General features: G+C 42.6%; 1 protein-coding gene across 1 annotated transcript in view; it reads right to left on the bottom strand.

The window, feature by feature from the left end:
• The window catches only part of tnmd (tenomodulin), a 74231-nt gene that overhangs the window by 1706 nt on the left and 47398 nt on the right, over positions 1-25127 (bottom strand). Inside the window, exons 3-6 of the mRNA XM_079556366.1 lie at positions 20972-21112; positions 13164-13265; positions 8196-8358; positions 7739-7833 (exon numbers count right to left, since the gene is read on the bottom strand). Coding sequence (XP_079412492.1) covers positions 7739-7833; positions 8196-8358; positions 13164-13265; positions 20972-21112 — 501 coding nt within the window. The remainder of the gene's footprint in view (positions 1-7738; positions 7834-8195; positions 8359-13163; positions 13266-20971; positions 21113-25127) is intronic.

Raw genomic sequence — 25127 nt, 5'->3', positions numbered from 1 at the left:
AACATCATGTATTCCCCTTGACCTTTCTATTATGCCAGAGGTAGCTCCACCGCGCCTCATCCCACACTCCCAGACTCTCTGACAGGCCTATCTCCAGTCAACGACACTCTCCCGTCTGTACTTACCAGCATAATTACACAATTCCTTTCATCTCTGACCTCTTTAACTCCCCCGACCGAAGCCCGCACTCCGCCAGCACCACCAAAAATGGCTGCCTTCCCCTTGCCCTCCAATCGAGCATTCAAATTAGCACTCCCCACGCCTTGGCGCCCTCCCCCTGACCTTGACTTTAAGTGTGCGCCACATTCCTAAAGCAATTAGCAGCATAATGATCGCCCTAACAAGGATTCTTTCATTTGCTCTCGCTGGCTGCCTCGGAATTTATAGAGGTGGGCCAAAACGGAAGGTAAATTGGGTAGAAATAATGGCCCTTGCATTTCTCCATTGTCGACTGGCGGGGGTCGCTTGGCACGGCTTTGATGGAGAACAACTCCAAAAGTGCCACTTACGCAGCTCGTCAGCGGAAGGAGTCGGAAAGCGTTTGACCACATTTCAATCTCTTTTAGCAAACGGATCCGTGGAGACTTGTCCTAAAATCTTTGGCATCCAGGAGGAGTAGTCGCCGGGGCGCAGTGCTGCTGACTTCACCACTCCGCAACAAACGGGCATAATTCCCTTTGTAAGCGTTTAAAAAATGACTCAGCTAACATGCACCGAAGCAGAACAAAACACATCCGTGCTGCCGGGAATAGGAAAATGTGTGCGAATTGTTTAAGAGGACAGGACCCGCCGGAGCACACGGAGAGCCCGGCTACTCCCCCAGCTACATTAAGGAGGGGAATTAGGGCCTGACTTTCATCTCAGCTGTAAGTCAGTGGGAAGCCTATCACAGGCGTTTACATTTGTTTTTATCCGGAAAAGTTGCACTTTTGTACTTCAGATTGAAGAAAGAAAACACAATTTTATCATTTTGCCCAATTTTATCACCATTTTATAAGACCCACATTTTTCCCATCACCAGAAATGCAATATATAGAGGAAACAATTGCTATAGCGACTAATTCATAATCATAGACATAATAAATAGCAAACTCCTTCTGGTCACTCCTCCACATTTATGTAATGACAATTGCTCAAGGGGATTTACAGACTTCTCCGACCAGCTCCGACCGAGCATGTTCCTAAAAAGGGCAGGATCTTCACTATCAACTCGGCCCTTGTAGGATGTGTAGTTTGGTCCCATACCCGTTCTGCTCCCGTGCATTGAGCTCTGATGCAAACGCCCTGTCAATCAAAGTCAGGCCCTCATTAATATACAAGAATTCAAAAATGTACCTCACAAAAATCCGCCTGGTTTCTTGTCTCTTGTCATCACAGGAGCAATATCTAGCTGTAGAAAGTTCAACATTACTGGTAACCAGGCTTTACAGTTGTTTAAAACGTGTGTAAAGTACAATGCTTTCGAGCGCAAAACAAGCTTTTTCTGCCAACACTAGATGGAGACACTGCAGCAATAGCAGTCAATGGCAGCCCCCTGCATGGTCTTCACAAAACGGTGTTACCCATGGCCATTGTCATAGACATAATACACTGTCATTCATCACTCCGCCCCATTTACATTATATACTACACATTGAGAAAGAAGCCATGATGGCAGATCAGTCTCCTCCTACAGAACATGTTCCTAAAAAAGCAGAAAGCTCTTGCCGGGAAGACCGAGTGGCAACCCTCTATGACAATATAGACTTTAGCCGGCAGGTGGCAGCACCTAAAGTATAAAAGCGCCCCCATCCTCTCTTCCTCGGTCTTCCACACTTCTTCTTCCTGTTGGGTGTGTGTACTCCCGGTTGTCTGCGGGCTCAGGTAGGACATGCTTCTGTTTGTTCATCTAGATTATTTGAAAGTCAAATTCAAGTTTTCTCTCAGTAATGCAATGTGGTTGCGCCCTGTCTCGCACCACTCCAATGGCGCCCTGTTGCCCTGTACTCCGGTGGGTGGAGTACACGGCAACAGATGGTTGGTTGTCCAGGGGGAGCTGGGGTCCACGCGTAGCCGGCTAGGAGGATGTTTGCCATGATGGGTGCATGACTCTGCTCATTGAAGTGGTGGGTTAAATACTGTTTGAATTTCAGCTAAAGTAGTGAAACCTTTTCCAAACTTGGGTGTTCAAATTGCCGCCTTGCCGTTTTGCCTGGGTCTAATAATGCATCCTGTTTTCCTAGCCGTAGAACCCACAGTACAAACCTGCCTGTGGGTGACACAACTGACTGTTTCTGTGAACTTGAAAGTAACTCAAACAAATTGAAATTGAAATCACATTGAATAAAAATACTCCAAAGGAACCTTTGCCTCTTACTTCATCTGTACAAACCTTAATTTGATCTATTTTCATGCTCTCATGCAGGCATTGTTGGTATTCATTATATTTATTTGCATCTAACTTCCAGCACTCGCATGCCACACCTCAATTATATGTCTTAGCATATGCAACCGCATCCTATGTTTTTCTTTTTGCAGTATTTATCTATATTTTTGCCAAGTTCAATTCAGCTAGCCTGCACCGAACACTCTGGGGGAAGCGGCAGTCCGTATATTTCACCGTATATGGTGCGAAGAAGCCTACACAGTTCTCCCAGTCCTGTCAATTAAAGCCCGAACCAAAAAAAAAACAGAATACTGTGAGCTGAATCTTGATTTTACAAAGAAATATCAAAACCAATGCCTCCCGAGGTAGTAAGTAGGTGCGTTGTGTTGCTTTAACAATGGTGATAAATCTATTGTCACCCGGTTATAAAGCATAATCTTAAGCAGTGGCCTTTGAAAGATATGATGAATAAGGCAAAATTACATGCAGCAAAACACCCTTCTGAACACACAGGCAGGGATGATATCGGGCGTAGCTAAGGCCTGATTTATTACCATGACAGGCACAGCATAGGCCTTTTAACGATTTATTGTTTCAGTCAAGTTTCAGGTCATCAGCTCCGCGGGAACAATCTGTTTCGGAAACAACACGAAAGCTGTCAATGGACCAACGATAATCTTATCTGCTCCTCACAGCCCTGCAACGGCGATGCGAGCAACAACAACAAAAAAAGAAAATAGAAAAGGACAAAAATTAGGGAAATATTTTATTGGAATGGGACTGCAGCTATCGCAAACAAACAGCCGAAAGCCCGCGCGTGCCCGCCTAAAGACAATTAATCAGCGCAATCCGTTTTTTTAAACATATTATTCAGCTTTGAGTTGAGCTGCGATGTGCTTGCCGATAGAAGCGGTTCACCTTGGGAAATCTACAGCTCTCGCGCACAAACAAGCGGCATTAATGAAGAGTAGAAGCCGTTACCTCCGCGCGGCATCTTATTTCATCACACACACACCCTCTCTCTCGATCCTAGAGACCCCTCACCGCATATTATGGGATATTATGGGATAGCGCTGTCAGTCATTCACTAAGACGTAACCAATCAAAGCGCAACCTCCGCAATCTGTGCACTTGTCGGTGATAATTCACACGGCGCTCGGCACGAAGCGCACGCCTGGCTGTTTTCATTACATTTCAAATTCATTCCGGGATCAAAACAGCGACAGGAAAGCAGTTCATGGAACATATGAAAGGAAGGTGATCTCCATCTCACCTCGGCGGCGGCGAGAATGAAAATCAAATAGGTTGTAATTGAATAACGATGTGATGCGTTTTAGCACACTCTTGAGGTTTGCGATAAAGATGGTTTAGATTCCTCTGGAGGATTGCAAACAGTTGGTGCGTTCATCTATTTCAGTTTCTTGCGATTCTTTGCATATCGGCTACGCCTGAAAAAGCAGTCAGTCAGGTAAAGAAGTGTCTGCGTTGCTGCAGGAGAAGGGATGCCCCGGTCCAGAATTGTCACACAAAATAAATATAGTCACAATGAAGTTATGTCAGGATACAGGTGCTTAAAGGGGGAATGTCCGGAACCAGGACGATACTTTGTTCGTCTATGATCACTTACAAACATGGAAGTGGATCCAAAATGCTACGGAGGAATGCTATAGAAAGCTCCATATTTCACCAGTTACCTGCCATCCACCACCTGTAAGTTTTACTCACACAGATCTTACACATATTTTCAGAAACGGCAAGGTCTTTGCTTTCAAATTAGAGGCCGTACTGGCCTTTGGGCTGTGAACAAAAATGTGATGAAAAAGTGATGAAAACACGACATAAAATCCACGAAAACACAGCAAAAATCCACAAAAACACACACAAAAAGGTAGTGAAAACATAACAAAAAAGCCACAAAAATACAGCCAAAAAACACAACAAAAAAAGCCAAAACAATAATAAATTCCGTTGATTGATTGGTATATTTGGGTGAAGCCAAACTGGAGACCATGTCCTCATTTTAGGTGGGGGTTAAGAGGTTAAAACAACATTTAATATTCAAACTGTAATAGTTTTGACTCTCAAAAGATGCTGTTGCTGAGTGCTGCGTTTGTGGTCTGCTGTCATATTTCAAGAACAAATAAAGGGAACTGTGACGTTCTTCCTATAACAAAGGGATTATGGGCAGCAGATGTTTGGTTTTCAATAGAGACACTGTCATACGGCTCTCATTGTCTTACACAATAACACCAGCAACTTCATTTACATTTTTGTATCTTAAATTAGAAAAGCTTTGTATTATCGGAAAACAGATGTCCAGTTCATTAAAGTGATAGTCTGGAAGTCTAAATGTTGTGCAAATGTTCAAAACTGACCACCTGGTCTTGCATTTTGATGTAAAGTACAGTATATTATCTTTTGTAAAGTCCCTCCTTCCCGGATCTCAGCAACTAATCAGAGTCTAGTATCCTCCCGTTTTGACCAATGAGACGAGCTTTTCCTGTGAACCAGCCTGTCAGGTCCAATCAGGAGGGGAGGGGGAGGAGCTTGATCGTTTACTTTCAAAAATTCTGTTCCTGCTCTCCTCACTTTCCAAACCAAGAAGGGCTTTCGGGTTGAAGAGGGGAGGGATTTATTGTTGACTTTAAAATGTCACTATGTCTCACTTTGCAAACTTACACACTATCACTTTAAATGCAAGACATGTTTAACATTTCAGAGTTATAATGTTGGGATTGTGGAACTCATTTGAGATTACATAATGAAACTGTCTTATAGTGAGAACTTTTACAACTGTTTGCGGTGGCTGATGAAACTTCCCCATGTCAGTGCAGCCAATATGATATCCTTAACTTTATTTTTTAATTTCATTGAGCTTTATGTAACCAGGATGAGATTACTGTATTATTCACACTTGAGCATGTTTCAAGCTCGACTCTTCCTTACGTGTTGCATGTGGTGTGCAATGGGATGGACAGTATTTGGGCTGTGCAGCTTTCGGGATAGCATAAACTCATTATTCCAAGAACAAACAGTGGCAACTCTTGCACTCCTCTCTTACAACAACGCCAGGGATTTTTAGCAGCAGCTGTTCTAGTTCTCTGTCATATGGCTCATATTTTATACTGTATATAACTACATTACAATCCAAGCTTCTAAATTGTTGGTGAAAGCTGTCTGTTTCAATACTGCTACTACTAGGATTGCACTTCTTTATATTTTATGCTACTCTCTTTCAACCCCAGCCATTTCCAGCCTGCTTCTGCCTGGGAGCTGGAGCTGCTTCACTCCAGAGTCCTTGGCCACGTGGTTCAAGGGCAGCGGTCGCACCCTTCAGCCTTGTCACATGGTAGTTATTCAGCTTGAGTTTTCCAGGGCCACCTCTGATACACACGGCACAGTGACATGGCAGCTATGGCAAAGGTCAGCCCCATATATCTGCCGGGCTCTGTCACAAAGACTCAAACCATTACTCTTCTTTACAAACTGTGTCGGCCGCACAAATTCAGACTTCAAAACGTATTTTTATTTCAGGGAAGTTGGCGCGGTCACACATTTTCGAAGGTTCACATTGTCTGTGTTCATATCAATCGTTGGTATAAACTCCATTTACATAAAGCCATACTGTGTGATATTGCACCCAATAAATAGAGTAAAATGCCAGGATTCGTTTGCCTTTCTGATTTGGCACTTGCTAATCTCCTCCCCCTCACTCCCCATCTGAAGAAACTTTTATTAGTGAGGCTTTGGTGAATGTTTCTGCCTCTCTGTCCTCTGTGGAATAGTTTTTTTTTTACTTTATACATTTTCTGCATACACATTTACACTGTGGATGAAGGAGGGGTCTGAATAATACAAAAACGCAGATAGCACATGTGGCATCCTGCAGACATGCACCAGAGTCCGGTCTTCCAATTACAGACTGCTGGCTGCTGCCTAGTCACAAAGGCCTTTGTTATCGCTGAACCCGCCATCGGAGCAGGCTCATGGAATGAACTGTGATGGCAAGCAATACTCGGCTGATGGAGGTGAAATGAAAAGTTTCAAAAGAAGAAGTCTGGTGTAATTTAATTAAAGATGAAGCTGGAGGTGTTTCCTGGTGTTTTGGACCAAAGCATGCAGAGACAATACCTGACATGACGTGACATGGCCTCTGATTTGCTCTCTGAACCAGGCATTATTATGCACAATTTAATATGTCAGAGTGAATAATAGAACAAATTCTCCCTCACTCCCGGCATGTTTCCCACGTTTGGTATCCAAGCACATAAAGCGACCGCCAAAACTCCGTAATCCAAATATATATAATATGCATAGGTGTTACAAAACTTAAACTCAAAGGGACTAGAGTTTAAAAATGTAAAAAATGTGTATTTTCCTCACCCTACTTGCCCCAGCATTTTCCTAATGTGTAGAATGAGCCCAGACCTGTTGACCACAACTGCTTCTAAAATCCTGCACTGTCACTCAAAAAGGTGTTAATGCGGCTCCGAAGTGCCGTGATGCACGAGACAACATAGAAACTGCAGTTACGCACAAGACCTGAGGTGGCAGTAGTGAGTATAAAGTCATCAACTCCCTTTAAGCCTGATTTATAATATGGCAGTGATCTACAGCAGAGATATCTCTAAATGTCTGTTCCCCCTGTTCACCTGCAGTGGTATTTGTCCACACTCCTGCAGACGTCCCTTGCTTTTATTTTTGCCGCGTCTATTGTGGGTGGTAGTGGTGCTGCCTTGCATGGGACTGCCCAGCACTGCAGAGTGGGCTGCTTCTTGTAAAGGAAAGACTTCCGGTTAGAGTGACGCTGCTTGTGCGTTGTTCTGAGCTGTGTAATGGTGAGCTGTGCTGTGAAATAGACCTATAGAGTCCATTTTGTATTCATGTATCTGTGTTACTTACTTAAGATTCAGATTTTCCTCAGAGTCAAGGATAATAAATCATGCCGAGCTGTGTGGCTTTCACATATAACACCAAACTATGCCACTTGGCCTTCCTATTCATCTCCTGTGCTTTGATAATTAAAGCGTTATTAATAAATGTAACCTATCTGCGCAGCTCTGACTGACCTTGAATGTGCTGCTTTGTACTGTGCTCTGCTGCGCCTCAGAAAAAGATGGAAAAAGCGGCTGCTGTAGGCATCTGCTGCTGCCTTTGAAAGGCCGGATATTCCTCTCAATTAATGGGGAGACATTAAGGGAGTCTTCAATGAGCTGGCCTTACTTAAACAGATATATAGAGCAATTGCCGTGCCCTCTGGTGCACAGAGTCAGTTTTAACATCAATTAGTGAGAGATTTCTATACAGAGATAGTGGAAATGACTCTACAGTAACTGCCCGTTGGCTGTGTGGCAGAGGCTGTATTAAACTTACATAGTCGTTCACAGGGACTTGGTTCAGGACGTCCCGCGCGAACCGCTGGCCGATAACCTCTGAGTCAGGGGTGTCCACCTCCAGGGCCTCAGCATCTGCACAAGACAACAGGGACATGTCTGTATTCAGAGGCTGCTAAATCACATTTTGGCTGATTACCAACCTCTAATTTGTTGGTGAGAAGAGCCACCAACCATTGTCTGGGTGGCTGGATGTTAATCAGTAACGTGCAGAATAAATGGGTCGGAATGGATTCCAAGCTTATGTGAAACAATGCTACTGCTGCTGTACTGCAGCTAAAACACAAGACTGTCCCAAAGAGAATCATCTACAGCTGTATCTGCTGCAGAAGTAAACACCAGATGACCATCAGTCTTTAGCAGAAGGAGCCCAGTTATGGCCCGCAGGAATGCCCTCCAGCGCAGTGTTAATGGGCAGCAGTGCCCCCTGCTCTTACCACTTAGAGGGGTTGGATGGATCCAGTGGATGGGCAGCTCCTGGCAAATCTCCCAGATCTTGGAGTTCAGTAGGAAGGCTGTGTTAATGATGGGCTCCTCGGCAGGGACCCACACTCTGGAGTCCTGCACCACCTCCATCTGTGAGCCCTGGGCCCGCTCAGCCTGAAACATACAGCAATGTCACAGCGGTCTGCTCCTGCTCACCCTCAGCCCAGCCCTCAGCTGTTTTATCCGTCACCCGAGTTTGCGCTGAGGGGGGTGCCACTTCCTGACTTCCACTGCTCTCCCCCGTCCCTACCCCTGTCTTCAGCCTGAGGCATGCTCCTTCTATTATGCATCATTGATATTCACAGACAGTGATGATTTGACTTTTAAATGACTTTAGAAGTGGTCTTCATTACAGCAAGTGTGGCAGCAATATCATTTAATATGACAGACACAATAAAGTCTTGTGTTCTCCTCCCCTCACCCCCTTCCCCTCCCAACACCTCAGAGCTCTGCTTGGCACCCAGCGCTATATCACCAGGCTTAATTTGTTAGTACTGTAGCTCATGAGCTGTAAAGTACACTATTATTGCTTAATGATAGGGCCTACATGTCAGCATTGTCTAATAGAGACATATGAAGAGGCTTCGGTTATGGTCTCCCATAACAGTGCACATATTTATTTTTCTTCTTGCATATGTAAATACGCACAAACAAAGCACTCTCCCCCCCTGTTAATTACCAACCCCCGATCAGAGAAACAGTTCACTTGACTAATGTTTTTACAAGGTGATTTTCTCCCAGTCTAAAGCTTAATTGCACATTAGTTAAGCTTGTCGTAGAATCCTAGGGCTGTAGTAGAAAGGAGAGATATTTATATGCCGGGTCCTGCTCCCTCTTTCCCAATGGAAGCGTGAATTAGAACACACTGGATGCACTCTGTCATCAACAATGCAGCTACATGTGTCTCCAATCACATGCTTAGTGTAGAGTATATCAATTACGGACATATTAACAATCTACACCTTTGCTACAGCTCGCACCTCACGGTTCATTGGTGGTTACAATCTGAACACATTAGGGAACATACACATAGTAAAAGCAGGCATTCGCTCGTATAACAAGGGAATAGGCAACGTCAGGCCCGAGGGCAAAATCCGGTCCTCCAGCATGGAACCCCATTTTGAGAAATATTATTATACAAATCAGGGATCAAATACGAGTTGAAAGGCTGAAAATACTTTCCATTACTTCCATATTTCAAACCCTCATATAAAGACATGATATGATGAACCGGGATATGGAGAAAAAGGGGCTTCACTTTGGGTCACGATTCGTACGTTCGGTCCCTGAAATTTTCATAAGGAAGAAAATCGACCCTACCTCGTCATGTCGTCTATGAACAAGGACTCTATGTTACACATTTAGCAATGCTTACAATATATTTACTTACTTTCCCTCTACATGAATTAACTTCTTAGAGCATGCACCAAATAAGCCAGGTTGTTTTATTACTGTAAAACTGTTTTAGTGAAGATAATTATTAGTGATTGACTCGTCATTGCGTCTCATGGCCTACTCTCTTTGTGTGTGTATTTATATAGGAGTAAACCAATTTATTGCATTAGCTTGAAATGCCCTTTCCCCCCCGGGCACTCAGTCCATGACGCTTCATGTTTGGATATCTAGAATAAGCGCTGCAGTGGTTTGATCGAGTTGCGTTCAGAGGGACTTGTTAGAATTGTTGCATCAGACATCATACATCATCAGAGAATATACTCAATCTCTTACAGTATGATAAGGAAAAAAAGAGGGTAATGTCATCATTTCAATTACAAACATGTCTGACCACTATAGTGTTGACTACTCCGCCATTTTGCATCAGTGTAAAAAGATCAAGATCAACGCAGACGTGCATTGTTTTAAGTAAGGGCTCTGTCTAACTGGACTAAATTGTTCATGAGTAAGAACAATGCTGAACTGCACCTCTTCTGTACAATTTTTTTTTTTTTTTTCCCGAAACAAGAAAAAACAAAAGCAAAACTAGAACACATGAAAAAAGTTTGTCATGTGGCAAAGTTTTGACAGAGATCGATCATTTTGTTCTTCTACTCTTGACAGTTTTAACTTTGGCAAGATCTTTTTCTATCAAACAAAAAAACAAAAGGTTCTAAGATAGACTGACTTTCACTCAAATTCTTATCCAAATCTTCCCATTGCATTTATTTTAGGTTGCATTAGCTTAGGGTGACTGAATTTTACGAGGGGTTGGGCCACATGCTGACAGCTGCGAGAAAACCGAGTAAGTTATTGAGTCACTGGTGTTTGCAGTCCGGCGTTGTTGGGCTTATCATTTATTCCATCTTTTTAATTATGGATCGTCCAAGCACATTGTTTCACTTCAAATCCAAGGCTCTGGAGGTGTTTAGCCGAGCCTTTGACAAGCTTTCCCTCACTTTTGGAGCGTCGGACTGTTGGGCTAATGATGACTCGGAGGACTGGTTTGGTGGTGCGAGGCAAGCTATAGATCTATACGCAGGCCGGTCCAAGTGTCTGCAGAAATTAAGAAAAAATAAAATAAAATCAAACCCGGAGAAACACAAACAGCCCTCTCTAATTGGACCTCTTAACCACTGAAGCCAAGTGAGCCTGCTGCAGAAAGTAAATGGGGGTCACGACACGGGCCGGCGCAACATGACTCTGGCTGCACGGCTGAGAAACGAGTCCAATAAGAAGTGGGAGCGAGCGCCTCAGGGACGAGAGGGAAAGGTCAACATTTTAGCATGGGGTAGGGATTTCTAAATGCCAGTTGACAAGTAGAGAGACAACTTGATAACAGTGCTCCTCCTTCGCAAATGCTTTTATACTCCGCTACCGACAAATGGACGAACTTTATATGGAGTATTGGAGCTCGGGAATGATGGTGATTTTTTTTCTTTTTTGGTGGCTGTCTGTTGGTGCATGTATGCTTTCTGCCTACAGTGCACAACCTAATTATACACCAGTTGTGCTGTAGCTAATGAATTTACCCTCTCCTGCCATCATGTCCTGGGGAGAGAACACTGTCTGCGTGACACATAGTTTGAAAAGCTGGAACACTTCTTCCATGCCCAAGAGCATCCACACAGCGCGGGATGGTGGTATTTTTTGGAGAGTGAATCACGGCTGACACCTCTCTTGGAGAAACTTGTGGCGAGAGTTGCTCAAAGGCCTTTAAACTCAATACATCACATGGCCATGGTACGATTCAGCGAGCTCATATCTAAATACAGACAAACAGTTCATTCGGGGTGAGTACAGCGCCGTCGTGCTGTTTGTCTGTTTGCACTCATCGTCTGGGACGGTGGGAGGTTTCGGGTGCTGCCAGTGAGTTACGGTCACCCATATTAATTGGCTGTTTAATGGAGCCAGCACTGCCACTGACAATGCTACGGGCTGTGAGAGAGGCACCTAGCGATTTTCATGTCAGTCTGGGGGAACAGGAATGAAACTCGGGGATTACTCCCTCTGACGCTTCACAGGGGAGACAAATTGAAAAAGCAGGAAAACATCCCAGCAAACAATTCATGTTTGTCACCTGGTTCTCGCTCACAGGGAACGCTTTTCTTATCAGTCGCTTACAGTTCTCCTTCAATTTTCCCTATTGTTTTTCATGCTGGCCTTGAGGCCTGGTGAGGTTGTTGAGAGCCCCATCACCTAAAGCCCAGTTGGCTTAACTTCTCACTATTAGTGCTTGGCTGTAACCCATGTGAACTGCATGTGTTGCACCTCCTGAGGAGGCACTGGAAGCTGGAGAGCAGTGTCACATGTGGGAGGACTTTGTGGAGCAGAGATCAGAGCTGGTCAAATGTGAGTACATTCTGTGGGCGCTCCAGAGGTCACCTCAATGACTCTTTGATATTTATATGCTCATGTTTCTGGCAGAAAACAACTCTGCAGTTATATGTCAGCCATGTATAGAGTGATGTACTGTGGGAAATGTGGTGAAAAACGTATAAGTATATATATATATATATATATATATATATATATATAAAATATATACACTGCGGCTGAAAATGGCTGTTGTAGAATTTATATAAAATGAAAGAATATTTTATTTTATATAAATAAAATAATAATAAAAGCATAAATACAGTAGAAATACCTCTTCTGCCTCTATAGAAAAGAGGCAGAAAAGATAGACATATGGTGCTGTGTTAGCAATTCTAATCTGTCCTGCCGGATCAGTCACTAAGATGAGAGAAGTAAAACAAAACCAGTTTTGTACATAACAGCTTGTGTGTTCTTAAAGCTAAAACTGTGCCTTGGTTTTGCTTGGACTGACAATTGGCTTATTCTGTATTTTAGATGAGAGTCTTGTACATATGCCAACTACTTCTCGTTTTACAATGGGAAATGTAAATGAGTGTGTGCTCGCAGTAGGGACTTTAGAGAGAGGGATTTTCTCTTTGAACACGCGGCCCACACAGTTGAATTGCTCCGTGACACTGAAAAAAATTGAAATTTTTATTGATTAAATTTCTTCCACTCCTTTTGCTGGAGTTCGCGTATAAGTACGAGACCCAGACAAAAACTAAAATGAAGAACTCTTGACTTGTAAAAAAGAAATTCCACAAAGATTTCTCTAAATGCTATTTTAATGGCTTACTTTTCACTTAGCCCACTCGGCACCCTTCCCCTTTAGGCTATGCGGATGGAGCCTTTGGAGGAGGTTATTAAATATTTATATATAACGCTCAAGATTGACAGCAAACACTATTTGATGTGAGCCACAAAGCAGCTGTGGGCTTGTGGACAGTCTTTCAGATGATTCTGCACACACCGCAAGCCTAGGTTTATTCTTCAGTGAGAGGCTGCTGGTGATAGGGTAAGATGGCCAGACCGTGAGGATTCCTGCTCTATTCTGGTTATCTCTTGTGCAATATGCATGACAGCAAGTGTGGGACTGCAGAAGCTGTAGAGGCAGAGTGCAGGCGTACCAGTGTGTCCTCCACTTGCACCTCTGTCACCCGCGGGAGGGTCCTGGTTTGGGTCCTGATGTAGCACTTCTGATGTTTGGCAAACCGGATCCCAGTGATTCCCTTTGAAAAAAGAAAGAAAGAAAAAAACAAAGAAATGTATTCAGACACATGTAAGATTCATTAGCCTGTGATGTGGGCATCCAAGGAAAGAAACCTGAACCAAATGACTGAGAAGTGGTGCATTTTGATCTTTCTTTTCTTTCATTGAATGTGGTATATTGATGACCACTTGGCCCTCAAGCCAGGAGCAGCAGACCAGACGCTGCGAGAAGCTGCTCTCCTCTGGTTAGTAAGAAGCTCTCGTCTTGTTATTTTATCTGAGCCTTGCTTCTTGCTGCTGCATCATTTTCATCAAACTTTCCCAGCCAGTGCATGTAATCTGGCACTGACGCATTTTGGAATGGGGATGAAAGTCATACAAGCTACAAGAAAACAAAACATGCTAATGGTGCGTTAACTCCATGACTGGACCTTCAACAAAATACAGCCAATTTTGAGTGACATTTATGGATAAGAATGCACTTTTAGGTGAACGACTGAGTGCTCAGTTGTGTCGTCACAGCGGAACGGAAGTGCTCGACGTCTGTAATGTACTGTCTTAATTCTATGCTTATGGCCTGATTTAAATTTGTAAACCAGCCTTTTCATTATTTCTGTTGTAATAAATAAATAAATAAAGGAACAGGAAAAAAAAAAGAAAAAGAAAGGATGTGCCCGAGGTGCTTCCAGGTCAGCTGTGGCCAAAACAAACACATCCCCTGAGCGTCTGAACAGACGTCATGTTTGCGCTGCAGCTGTGAAGATGGAGCTCGTTATAACCTATTCTGGACACACCTGTTCTTCATCCTACCTAACGATAATGTCACTGAGAAAAAGAAGCGCGTTTGGCTACGTGGACAGGACTCTATATACAGTCTATGATTCAACCTTCTTAAAGAAGAGGCCACTCCCGTCAGAAGGTGTTTTTTTCTCCAGGATTCAGCGACTTTCACCAAAATATTGTTTTTCCGTGACTGTCACTGATGGATGTTTGGTGAACCTTCACCAGAATCAAAGTGGATTAACTTTTATAACCAACGCAAGTCCCATAATGTAAACAGCGATGGACCAGAGTGGTGAGTCAATCCAAACGTGTGTTAGCATATTAGCATGTGTGTTAGCCATTTATGAAGCTGTGTTGCAGATCAACTCCTTATAACTGCATTGTGAAGTATCTTCACTTATTGCTGTTTATTTATATTACGGTAAAGTTGTATGTGCGGAGAGAGGGGGCGGAGTTAACTGAATCGAAGCGTTGTGTCTTCCGGGTTTAAAAAATACCTCCAGAAAACACTTATATTTATCACAAAAATGAGTGCTCAATAGCGGTAGAGGTACAATCATTCATATAAATGCCTATACTTAACTTTGGAATGGCTAAAATAGCATGATATAGATCCTTTAAAGGGCCTATATCATGCAAAATCATTTAAAAGATACCAAGGCTAAGCTTTTTCAATCCAGCATGAAGCATAAAATAGGCCGTGTAGAAATGTTACTGTAAATTCCAGGCAATTGGGCATGCCCGAATATAAGCCGCATCAACAAAATCTATAAAGAAAAAAAAAAGTACACATGTATATGGGCCACACTGGTCTATAAGCCGCAGCTGTCCATGTGTTACAAGTGCATCTGAAGCGCCATCAGCACACTGAAAGTACTGGACTTTTCTCTTCGTGCGTGGTCAAATATTTCAAGAGCCTATACAGGTACATTTACTTTTATAACAGTGTGTTAAAGCAGAACTAAGTAACTCATGCCCCCAGACGCCATAAGCGCCACTGCAGGTGTCGTAGCATGTTGCGTTTTTTTACTTATTAATTGTCCGTGAGAGTAAATACTATGCTGACAGAAAAGACAAAGACGGAGAGGGATATTGTACATCCAATTACACAATGAAGATACATTTTTCACTCAAACTTGGCTGGAAATACTGTCTAAGTAGCGCTCGCCTGCAGTTAGCTTTGCCCGTTAGCCTGTTAGCTTCTTCGTGATTCTGTTAGTGTGTATTGGTGGCTGCGATCTGGTGCAAGGCAAAGTTGCAATTGTAGTTTTCTGGCCAGAGACACCAGGGGGAGATGGAAGACCCCCCAATCATCCCATTAACACTTGTATTACCACCGAAGGGACTATGGAAAGTATTTATTAAGCTAAACAAGTCACTTACTGTAGTACTGCTTTAAGAACTTTGAAGTTTATGCACAGCGACTCCTCCCCGGGAGTGTGGCTGTGTTTAGAGCCGCCCTCCTCGGGATGTCTCTGAACATGGTCCCGGAGTTTCCCGTTGTTCGAAGCTGCTCTGAGCGTGGTTCGCGTTGAATCGCTTGAGGCTTTTGACGAATTTAACCCGTTATTCACTTAATAATATTTTTGGCAGTGAGAGAATTAATCCCATTTATTTTGTCATGTTAGAGGCATGGTAGGGCATCTTGCTGCCCCCGCCCCCAGGTAATCCAGTGCATTCATGTTGGCCCATGCTTGCTGTTGATATAAAATGAATAAATACTAATGAAGTTGTGGTGTTCTTATCAGAGTATTTGACCTGGGACAGCCTATAGAGACAGAGTTGAGAATGAGAGTTTTCTACATTGATTGAATTAGCCAGTCATGGGCCCCTGTCACTCCTCTTAATCTGCGCAGTCAAGTGTGGAGTCTCCTCGGCTCCTCTCCTCCGGACTGTAGCTCGCTTCACCCCCTCCTCTCCGACAGCCTCGGTATAAGCAAATAAGATCTGTTAATTCTCTTCCCTAGTGCCATTCTCTGTTAATCTAAGACAGTCCGCTGGAATGAGCCTAGAAGACTATTAGATTGTATCCAATTTATTTTCCCTGTGGACGAGAGCAACTCATTCAGAATGCTATAGTACCATAATTTGTCTTTTTCCAAACCTGGTTAAATAGGGAGTGTAGTTAGTTTGTAGTTTAGTTTGCATTTTGCTAGTTCTCGTCCAGATTCATTCCCAACTCCCTATTTTAGACTAACTTTGGCTGTTGCTAGACGATAGACAAGGGCCACGCCAAATGCAACATTTGTCATTCAATAATCAAATACTGCGGAAACACCGTAGACCTTTCGCTCTTCTAATCAGCTGACTGTTGGCTCCTCTTCTCTTCCCTGGCTCCCCCTTTGTTTTTACACAGCAAAGCTAAATTAATTCATCTTTGTAGCATTTACTCAGGAAGTAAAGTGAAGCCGGAAGAAACAAAATATGACGGACTCATGTTGTGATGCTGATGAGGCGGAGGGGAAGAGTCTGCCCATGAATACGAGTGAGTGCGCTAAATAAAACATTGCGTAGAAATGAGCTGCGTTGTCAATATGTCCTTGAATTAATACGAACATGAACCAGTACACCCGGTTTTACGCAGAGGCGACTCGGCCTGCTGGACAAACAGCGGATCACTCTGGGCTCAGCTCTAGAGGTCTCTGAGAGTGACATGTGGAGAGGTTTGAGCGTGAATAACAACCAGGCCCTCCTGAAATGCACCAGGTCATACATTTTCACTAAGGGGTCAGTTTCTGTCCAGAGATTGAGCTGTTATTGACCGTGAAAGGCTCCAACTAAAGATGAAAGAATAATTAGAAAACGCACATCCGCAGTTCAAACATAAAACAGTCTCAAATAAATACAGTGGCATCTGACATTCAGATAAATAAAACGTATTTACAAATGTTCTCATGGACTGTACTAGTTTACTGATTAGTCAATTAAAATCATTGTTTTATAGAATCAATTTCCAGAATCAGGATTAATTGGGATTGAGCCACGAATCATTTATTTATTCGTGCCCCGTCGCGATACTGTCCCTATCAAATAAAGTGAAAAATAAAATTTATTTATGACTTTATTTGATAGAGACAGTATTATGGAACATTTCTGTAAATGTGTCAGAAGCTGCAGGGCTAGTTTTCAGTCGTTATCCTTGACAAGGTGTTCGGTGCGGGATAAAAAGCCGGGAAGGCTCGCGGGGCGGGTCAGTCCACACTTCACGGTGCTCTCAATCAAAGCTTCAGGCTTAAACTTTTTATTTCTAAAAAATATGCTAAAAATATAACACGTTGTCCCGTGTTGTCACATGGGTCATAGCAATTCGCAAAAAAAAAAGAAAGAAAGAAACTCTTTGGAACCAGGCTTTTAAGCAGTGCTAGCGAGGTGAAGAGTCGTCTTTGGAATCCCTTTTACAAAATGCTTTTTGGAGTCGCCCCTGGCCACCAGGGGGTGCTATTACAGCAGTGTCAGCTCCGCGTCATGAGGACCAAAGAGGAGCACTTTCCCCGCCCATTGAGCAGAACGCTGCAGCTGCAAGTCTGTCTCTTTTTATGACAGTAGTGATCTTAAAATGCTTGTCTGAGTAAATTCTCATTTGCGTTTGGGCTGTGCACATCCTGATCAGTGTTTACAGTGATAAGGGTTGTCTGACGAGGGAGGTGTGGTGATGATCAGGGCAGTCGTACCGGTGCGACCCACGAAAAACGTTTAGTCGCACAAGTGAAACGTTTAGGCGCATCTGCAGCCCTGTGAATGGCAAATGGTCTGAACTAACAGAGAATAATAGAGAATAGTTGGATGGATCATTGAAATGTGCATAAATGAAATCAAACAAAAGTAAAACAGATTGCATTTTTCTCATGTTATGACCCAACCAGGCACCAGCCCCACCAGACAAGAGGCACAATAGCAACGCCTGTCATAATCCATTGCATGTAATTTCGTCTGCGCAGAGAAAAGGATGGGTCTATAATGGTCTCAAGCACAAAGGCATAATGTTTACGCCAGGGCTTTATTGTGATGAGTTTCTTTTTAATTTGAGTGTCGTGTGCTTGTGTGGCGCAGAGACAGAGAGGGGGCCACTGTTGTGATGAGATACAATGATTACTTGGGGTGGTCAAGCAGAAAATGAAGAGGGACGCATTAACACGCAGATAAGGAATGGGAAAGCGATGCCATTTTGAGAGACAGTGTCAAGATTTACACATGCCGTTGTTTGTTCGAAAACTGCAAGAAGCGCGCTCGTGTCTTGAAGAGCGTGATATGTATCTTTCGGCTTCTGCGAGTGTGAGTTTTAACTTGTGCATCAAAATACCTCTTAAATGTACAGACAGACATGTGCTTTTGCTGTGAGCGGCTCAGCTCACCTGAGACACGACTGTAACTTTACCGGGAGTGGGTGTGTCTCCAGCTCGTCTCCATGGCGATGTCGACTAAAGTCAGCAGAATATGACATTTAGGTCCTCATCCAAATCCATTCCTTGATTACCCACTGCAGAAATATCATTTTCTGTGTTGAGCTGGTCATTAGGGACATGTTTTGTACAGTATGGTCCAAAATGTTGCGCGGTTTTAACATGTAACTTCTATGATATGGAGTTTTTGTCCCGGAATAGCGTTGAACCGGTACATCCCATTCAAGCTCCAGAATCCCTGACCATTGATCGCTAATGTGAGTGGATTATTGTTGTGTATACTGCTCACTTTTAGTCTGTCAGGTACTGCTTTTAGTCTGTCAGGTACCGTTCAAGACAACATCAGTGCTTTGAAAAATAATGCATTCATTTATGGAGGGAGAAAGTAACACTTGTGTCGAGACAAAATTAGCATCTTCAGATAAGCCGCCCACATAAATTACATCCCCGACAACATGTTCGCTTTGGCACTTCTCTCAAACACATTATATTTATTATAATTGAATTTTAAAGCAACAAAGTCTGGAGTGGTTTTGTGCCCAGTTTTCCCCCCCCCCTCCCCTTGGCTTTTCAAAACAAATGCCGTATTGTGCTGTAACAATGGTAAGTGGATTTGGCCTCTGCTCCACAGTCCTGGTGGCATAATCCCCTCATTTTCCGTTCTTCACATAGCCCTGAGGCTCTCTGCTGATTGTTTTAGCGCTATTTTGTTCTGCGCAAGAACACGCAACAATTTTTCCTGTTTTTCCATTAAACATCTTAAGCCACCGCCACTGCAGCAATTTAGTCTGAATCTATCCTGCATTTTATAAAGCGCTTGTCCCCGTTCTTGTGCGGAATAAGGTTGGAAATTACAGCACTCTCTCACTCTTTTTTTTGTTCTCTGGAGGCATATGTTCCACTAACAGGAAGTCGAACAAGCAACAGGCGTCTGGGCTGAATGTGTGTATGTGTGAAAGTGAAGAAAAGGCACTCTGTAGTTGTTGAATTGCGAGATTGATTGCAGAGGTTAAAGCATTCTGGCGGTGTGCTATGTTTACATCATCTAACAATTTCTGAAGAAAACCATTGTTGGGGAAAAACAATCACAAGTCAATGCATTTTTTTTGGGGGGTGGAGATGAGTTTTATCCTGCACTGTTCAGCCTCGCTACCCCAACATTTCACAGTAAATAATGGCGCGAAGAGAAGTGCATTCATTAGCCAGTCAAGCAGCAAGCAGACTCCCTTTGCGAGAGGTGCGGCGCGTGTAACCTCCCGCACAGTCAAGCGGGATTTAGGAATGAAAGGTAAGTTAATGAGTTCTTCTGCCGGAGTAGCTGGAAAAAGGGTCGGGAAACAAAGAGAGATGGGAGCATTAATGTTGTTTTTCTTATGAAATTGGGCAGGGAAAAAAGAAAAACATTTTATGCTTCTAGTTTGTGCGCAGTTACACTTATGTACACAGTGTAGGATGGTTGGAATTTGTTGAATTAAGATGCAAACTCTGCTTTTATGTTAGATAAGAGATAACTTGTGCAATACTGTTTTTGTATTGTGGAAAGTATGGCTTTATGACCTAATTGGGATTTATTAAGTAGAGGTGCTGGGATTTTGGAAGTGAGCAATAGTCATTTTAATTATGTATTTATTGTACTGCTGTCAATCGAAGTCATAGTTAACTTGACATTAATCGCAAATTAATCACACACTTTAATCTATTCTAAATGTCCCTTAAATGATCATTTTAACACTCTAATACGTTTTGGGTACCTCAAATATACGTCAAACTAACAGGTCGGGTTAGAAAGCGCCCTTATTTTCCTTACATTGTTATCCTTCAACATACAGTTCATAAATGCCTCACAAACTAGGCTATGTTTTGGTGAATGTCCAGTTTTATGGGGTAAACATATCCTTTGTTTTCCTCGACTTTAGATGTAGCCTTGGCCTACAGCTCTTCTGCTCCAAATGCGTCACAACAGCAGCAGTGCTCAAGCACCTGCGCGACAGGCACAGTGATGAAAATATTGCAATATTGCCCAAACTTCATTTAGTTTGACAATAAGAGTTGTCCATGATGTGGTAAAAGTGAAGCCTCATTAAAGTTTCTGCTCCTCATTTACTGAAGAGTACATAAGCAATTTTAAAGGTGTCCTCAGTGGCGAAGAAACGGTGTCTTTATAATGTGTGTTTTCTGATTAGAACAGAACTACACACAAACGTCCAACACACTTTCTTTATGATCGCTGGCTCATATTGTAGAAAACTACAAAGCAGCAACAGTGCACAGTGGTTACTCTATGTATCAGGGTTAAGTGAAATGCATATACAGTACATTATAGAGGATTTTTTTCTTTAAATAGATGTGTAAAAGGAGTATTGCAGCGTGATAATGTGGAGATGACAGATGAAAACATTATTAAAGAAAATGATTGCAGCGTCGGGTAACAGTTGTCAAGCCTCTTTGAAAAGGGCAGTATGTGAACATCATACACAATTACAGCATCAATTTATCTACTCGCTGAGAGTAGCTTACGCAACCTTGTTTAACCTTTTACTTACGTTTTTGAAGTCATGCACCTCCAGCACTTCCTCGCTGCCGTTGCCCATTCGGAAGATTTCAATGAGCTGACCCGGGTCAATCTCCATCACGCTGTCAGTCTCCACTCCATCCACCACGGCTTTGTACTGCTGGTCGTACACCTGCAGAGAGAGGCAGAGCACGCCTGCTGTGACTGTACAGCAACCACTCAATACACGGAGCTGTTGCACTCAAAAATTGGCAAGAGGTTAGTCAAAACATCGGGCCGGAGTACACGCTAGTTAAACGAGGTCAACAGCATGATTTCCGCAGTTATCTGGAGTGGAATAGGTTGTATTCATGATGTTATAAAATTGAGTGCCGTGATTACAGACGCAGTGTAGAGGTCTATGCAACAATTAAAAGGAATAACGCCACCATTTTTGAGTGAAAAATAAATGAATACAAACAAAGCCTTCTCCAGACTTTCACAATGTGAGACCGATGAATCCTGGCATCGTCATCCATTGGTGGAGCAACCTGGTCATTGAGGATGTTCAGGTCGTCAGCTGATCTCATTTTGTGGACCTCATTTACTGAGCCAAATTAGTAGTACTTAAAATTAGCGAGCACAATTTTGTGGACAGGGTGCACCAGATTTACTTTTAGAAACCGTGCGTATTATTAGAGCCATTTTTAGTTTACAGAGGCAAAACTGCTGCTCTTACGTCACTGAGAACGTTTGAGGAATGAGCCATGGATAAATGACAAAGATCCATCAAAAAACAAATCATTATTATTATAGCAAATCAATCTCATCTCAATCTTTGACTATACAGCCTATACTGCGCGTGATTTGGGTCTGTCTCCTTCAAATATTTGATCCATGTGCGCTGATGCATCTTTAGGTAGAGGGGAAAAACAAACAAACATTCATGTCCTTTGTGTGCTCGTCCATCAGTAGATTGAGGAATACAGGCCTTCAGATTATGAGGTTTTTCTCAAAGACTCCTTGAACGTGAAAGGAAACAGGAACAATGGTCGCACATTGGAGAAGATTGAGGATGAAAAGAGCAGGTGAACAGCAGAACACGAGTTGAGTCCATCAGTATGATCAAAACACCGTGCTTTTCATGAGGAAGAATAGATGGACTCCTCCTGATGTTGTTTCATGATCTGCTGCTGAGACTCACAGGTAACGTGTACTTTCTTTATAACCCCCACACTGTCAAAACAACACAAAATTATCTTATCTTTACAAATAAGCCAAATACAAACATTTAAAAACATTTGTAACACCGTATGGTGCGCAAACTGCTGTACACTGCGCACCTTTTCTACAGGCTGTGAGCACCTACGGCGAGACAGTCAGGACATTTTGTTGATATAGGAAATGAATGTGCTGCCATTCTTACATTTCTGTTATATGGTGTGATTAAACAATAAAAGATTAAGTGCTTCTGCGGAAGCAGTGCTCAGTTCTCAAGAGAAATGTCGCAAGAACAGAAAGTAATAATGAAATTCCCCCTGGGTGTAAATGAAAAAAGTTCTGCAAAGACAAAAAAGTGATAGTTTTAAGACACTTGTGAATGATATGTTGAATTAGATTAACTTTTTAAACTTTCCCTTTGACTTTGGACCACAGGCAAAGAATGTGACTGGTAGAAAGGAGGGAAATGCAGTGTGGGACGCCCATCATGTTTTTCTTTTTCTGGGCTTGGAACTGGCATAAAGCTTATTAGGTTGTGTGTTTGCATGATAAAGGCCATTATTTAACCGTTTTACTGGAAGGAGAACCGACACTTCAAAATACATTAGGAACAAGTCCCAGGTGCTGTGAAAGTACCATATTTTCCAGACTATAAGTATAAGTTGCACCAGCCTTGGCAACTACCTGGAAATGGAGGCGTAGCTGCCCCGTTGTCAAGCCTCTCCCGGCATCATGTTGATCAAGCTCTCATTTGCGAACTCGTTCCTCTGGCTCTGGCCATCTAGCTTTTAGCCCGTGATTACCTTTTTTGTTTTCTTCACTGCAGTAAGAGTAGCCTCCGCTTTTCGCCAGTGCCTCACAAGTTTCTCGCTTACTCCAAACTTAGTTTCTGCTGCTCGATTACCGTTTATTAAATCTTCAGTGGTACAGGAGCGCCCTCTAGCGACTGTCAGTGTGAAAATGTGAAATGATATATTTTGATACACAAGTCACACCAGAGTATAAGTCGCACCTCCAGCCAAAATATGAAAAAAAAAAGTGTGTTAATGCCAAGTCACGTCACGGCCAAGTCATTATTAGTCTTAAGCTACAATCGCAACAGTTACAACCCACTCTCTGCTTTTATGAAAAACACTATCCAACGCTGTGAACGATACGTCTCGCTTCTGCGCCATCAAAGTGACAGCCCCTTATACTGCTCATGTTGCCGTATCATTGACTCCAAATTGCTTGTGCGTGTAATGCTGAGTTATGCGTGGTTAAGAGAATCTGTATTATACAAGTGCTGTGATATAAGTTGAATGAAGACCTTCTGTGCAGTCGGAGCCGCCTCCTCCTCACTGTTGCCTTTAAGCTGTGTTGTTTATCACCACCACTTGCTTATGTACTGTTCTCGGACACGCATGGATGGCTCTTAAAATTCCCTGTCTGAAAAATGATTCATGCCCAGCAGCTGAAAATATGCTATTAATATTTATATGCGGCTTGTGTTATGATGAGAAATATTGCTGAGTTCATCTTCATCTGTCTCGGTGGCGAATCGGGGCTCGGCCAATGAGGCGCCTGATTAATGAACGACTGCGGGGAGGAAGTCTGTCAGGATTTACTCTCCTCGTCATGAACGTCGGAATATCTTCTAATGTTGCAACACAACATTAGCGTTCAATTCCACATGCATTTCTTTGGTGCACTGTATGTTGGCTTGCAGGTTTCTATGCAACGATCTCACTCACTTTTACATTAAGTCAGTCATTAAAAGCACTCTGAAAATAGCAAATAACACTGTGCCCGGACATGTCTCATTAAAAAGGCCTCAGTCATAGGTAAAAAGCAACCCAGATCTTTTCTTTTATTAGACTTTTTAGATTGTGCAGTGTCTCCACAGCCAGTCTTTAAGCTCTAGGCTTTAGCGTTAGCGTTAGCATGTGACATTAGCATACACTGAAATCTGGAGCTGTGGTAATTCAGTACCATTGTCAGTATCAGTATCGGAACTGCCTAAATTCAGTCTTTAACCTTCCATTCCATGTTTCAATTTATTTTATATACAACAACAATACAGTTTAAGACCTGTTGAAAGTACTTCAATATGCAACCAGAAGAAATGAGTGAGACAAAAAACATTCTGACTTGACCTTTTATTGAAATCAACAGTTTAGCTGAAAACGGCTGTTTTGCAGCTGATTATAAATTAGATTTTTCAATAACAGTTTCACTCAAATGTTGTTGTCTCACTCCCATTTCTTTTGTTGGAGTTCTATGGAACCTGGATTAGATCTAACCATGTTTGCCATTTTTCAGCTGGTCTTAAACTTTTGATCAGTTTTTAATGCTTTTTCTCAGTTAGTTTGGGGCAGGTATCCAGGCAAGACTCACAGCTAAGCCACACAAGGAGGTGGAAGAGCTGACCAGTTCAGGACACCATGCTCTGAAACAGAGGATCAGAGGAGACTGAAGGCAGCCAGCTCAGGACTAAGCAAGTGTTTTATTTGTAATGCCTAGATCAGGTGTTGACCTGATCTAGGCATTACAAATAAAACACATGCTTGCTTACTTACTTATGTGATGGGATTATACTTGGTAAGAATTAATCATTTCCTGTAAAGATGCAATTTTAAAAAGCATGGTGACATTTATGGAAATCCATCTTTCTTTTATCACAGGAGACAATGAACGAATAATGATTACCAAAAATTAAAAAGTCAAACCCGGGAAAACTGCCTCAGCAAAGTGTTGGATATAATTATAATGGTGTAACCTGCTCTAATGAAATTATTTCCCACAATATTCTCCTTTAATCACGTGTGTCTGTATCAAGATTTCTCTGTGACCTTTTAACAATGGCTACGCCTAATTCTCAGTAATAATAATTAAACAGGATATAACTTCAAATAGAAGATCAGCGATAATTGGCACTGGCTTATAAGCTTCCATCACGTCCGCCTTCCAAAAAGTCGACCGCAACATGAGGAGAAGCCTGATGAAAA

This window comes from Gobius niger (genome assembly GCF_951799975.1).
Source record: "Gobius niger genome assembly, chromosome: 5".
NCBI classification, from domain to species: domain Eukaryota; kingdom Metazoa; phylum Chordata; class Actinopteri; order Gobiiformes; family Gobiidae; genus Gobius; species Gobius niger.
Note: the sequence above shows the minus strand (reverse complement) of the source record. Positions and strands in the feature narration are given on the sequence as shown.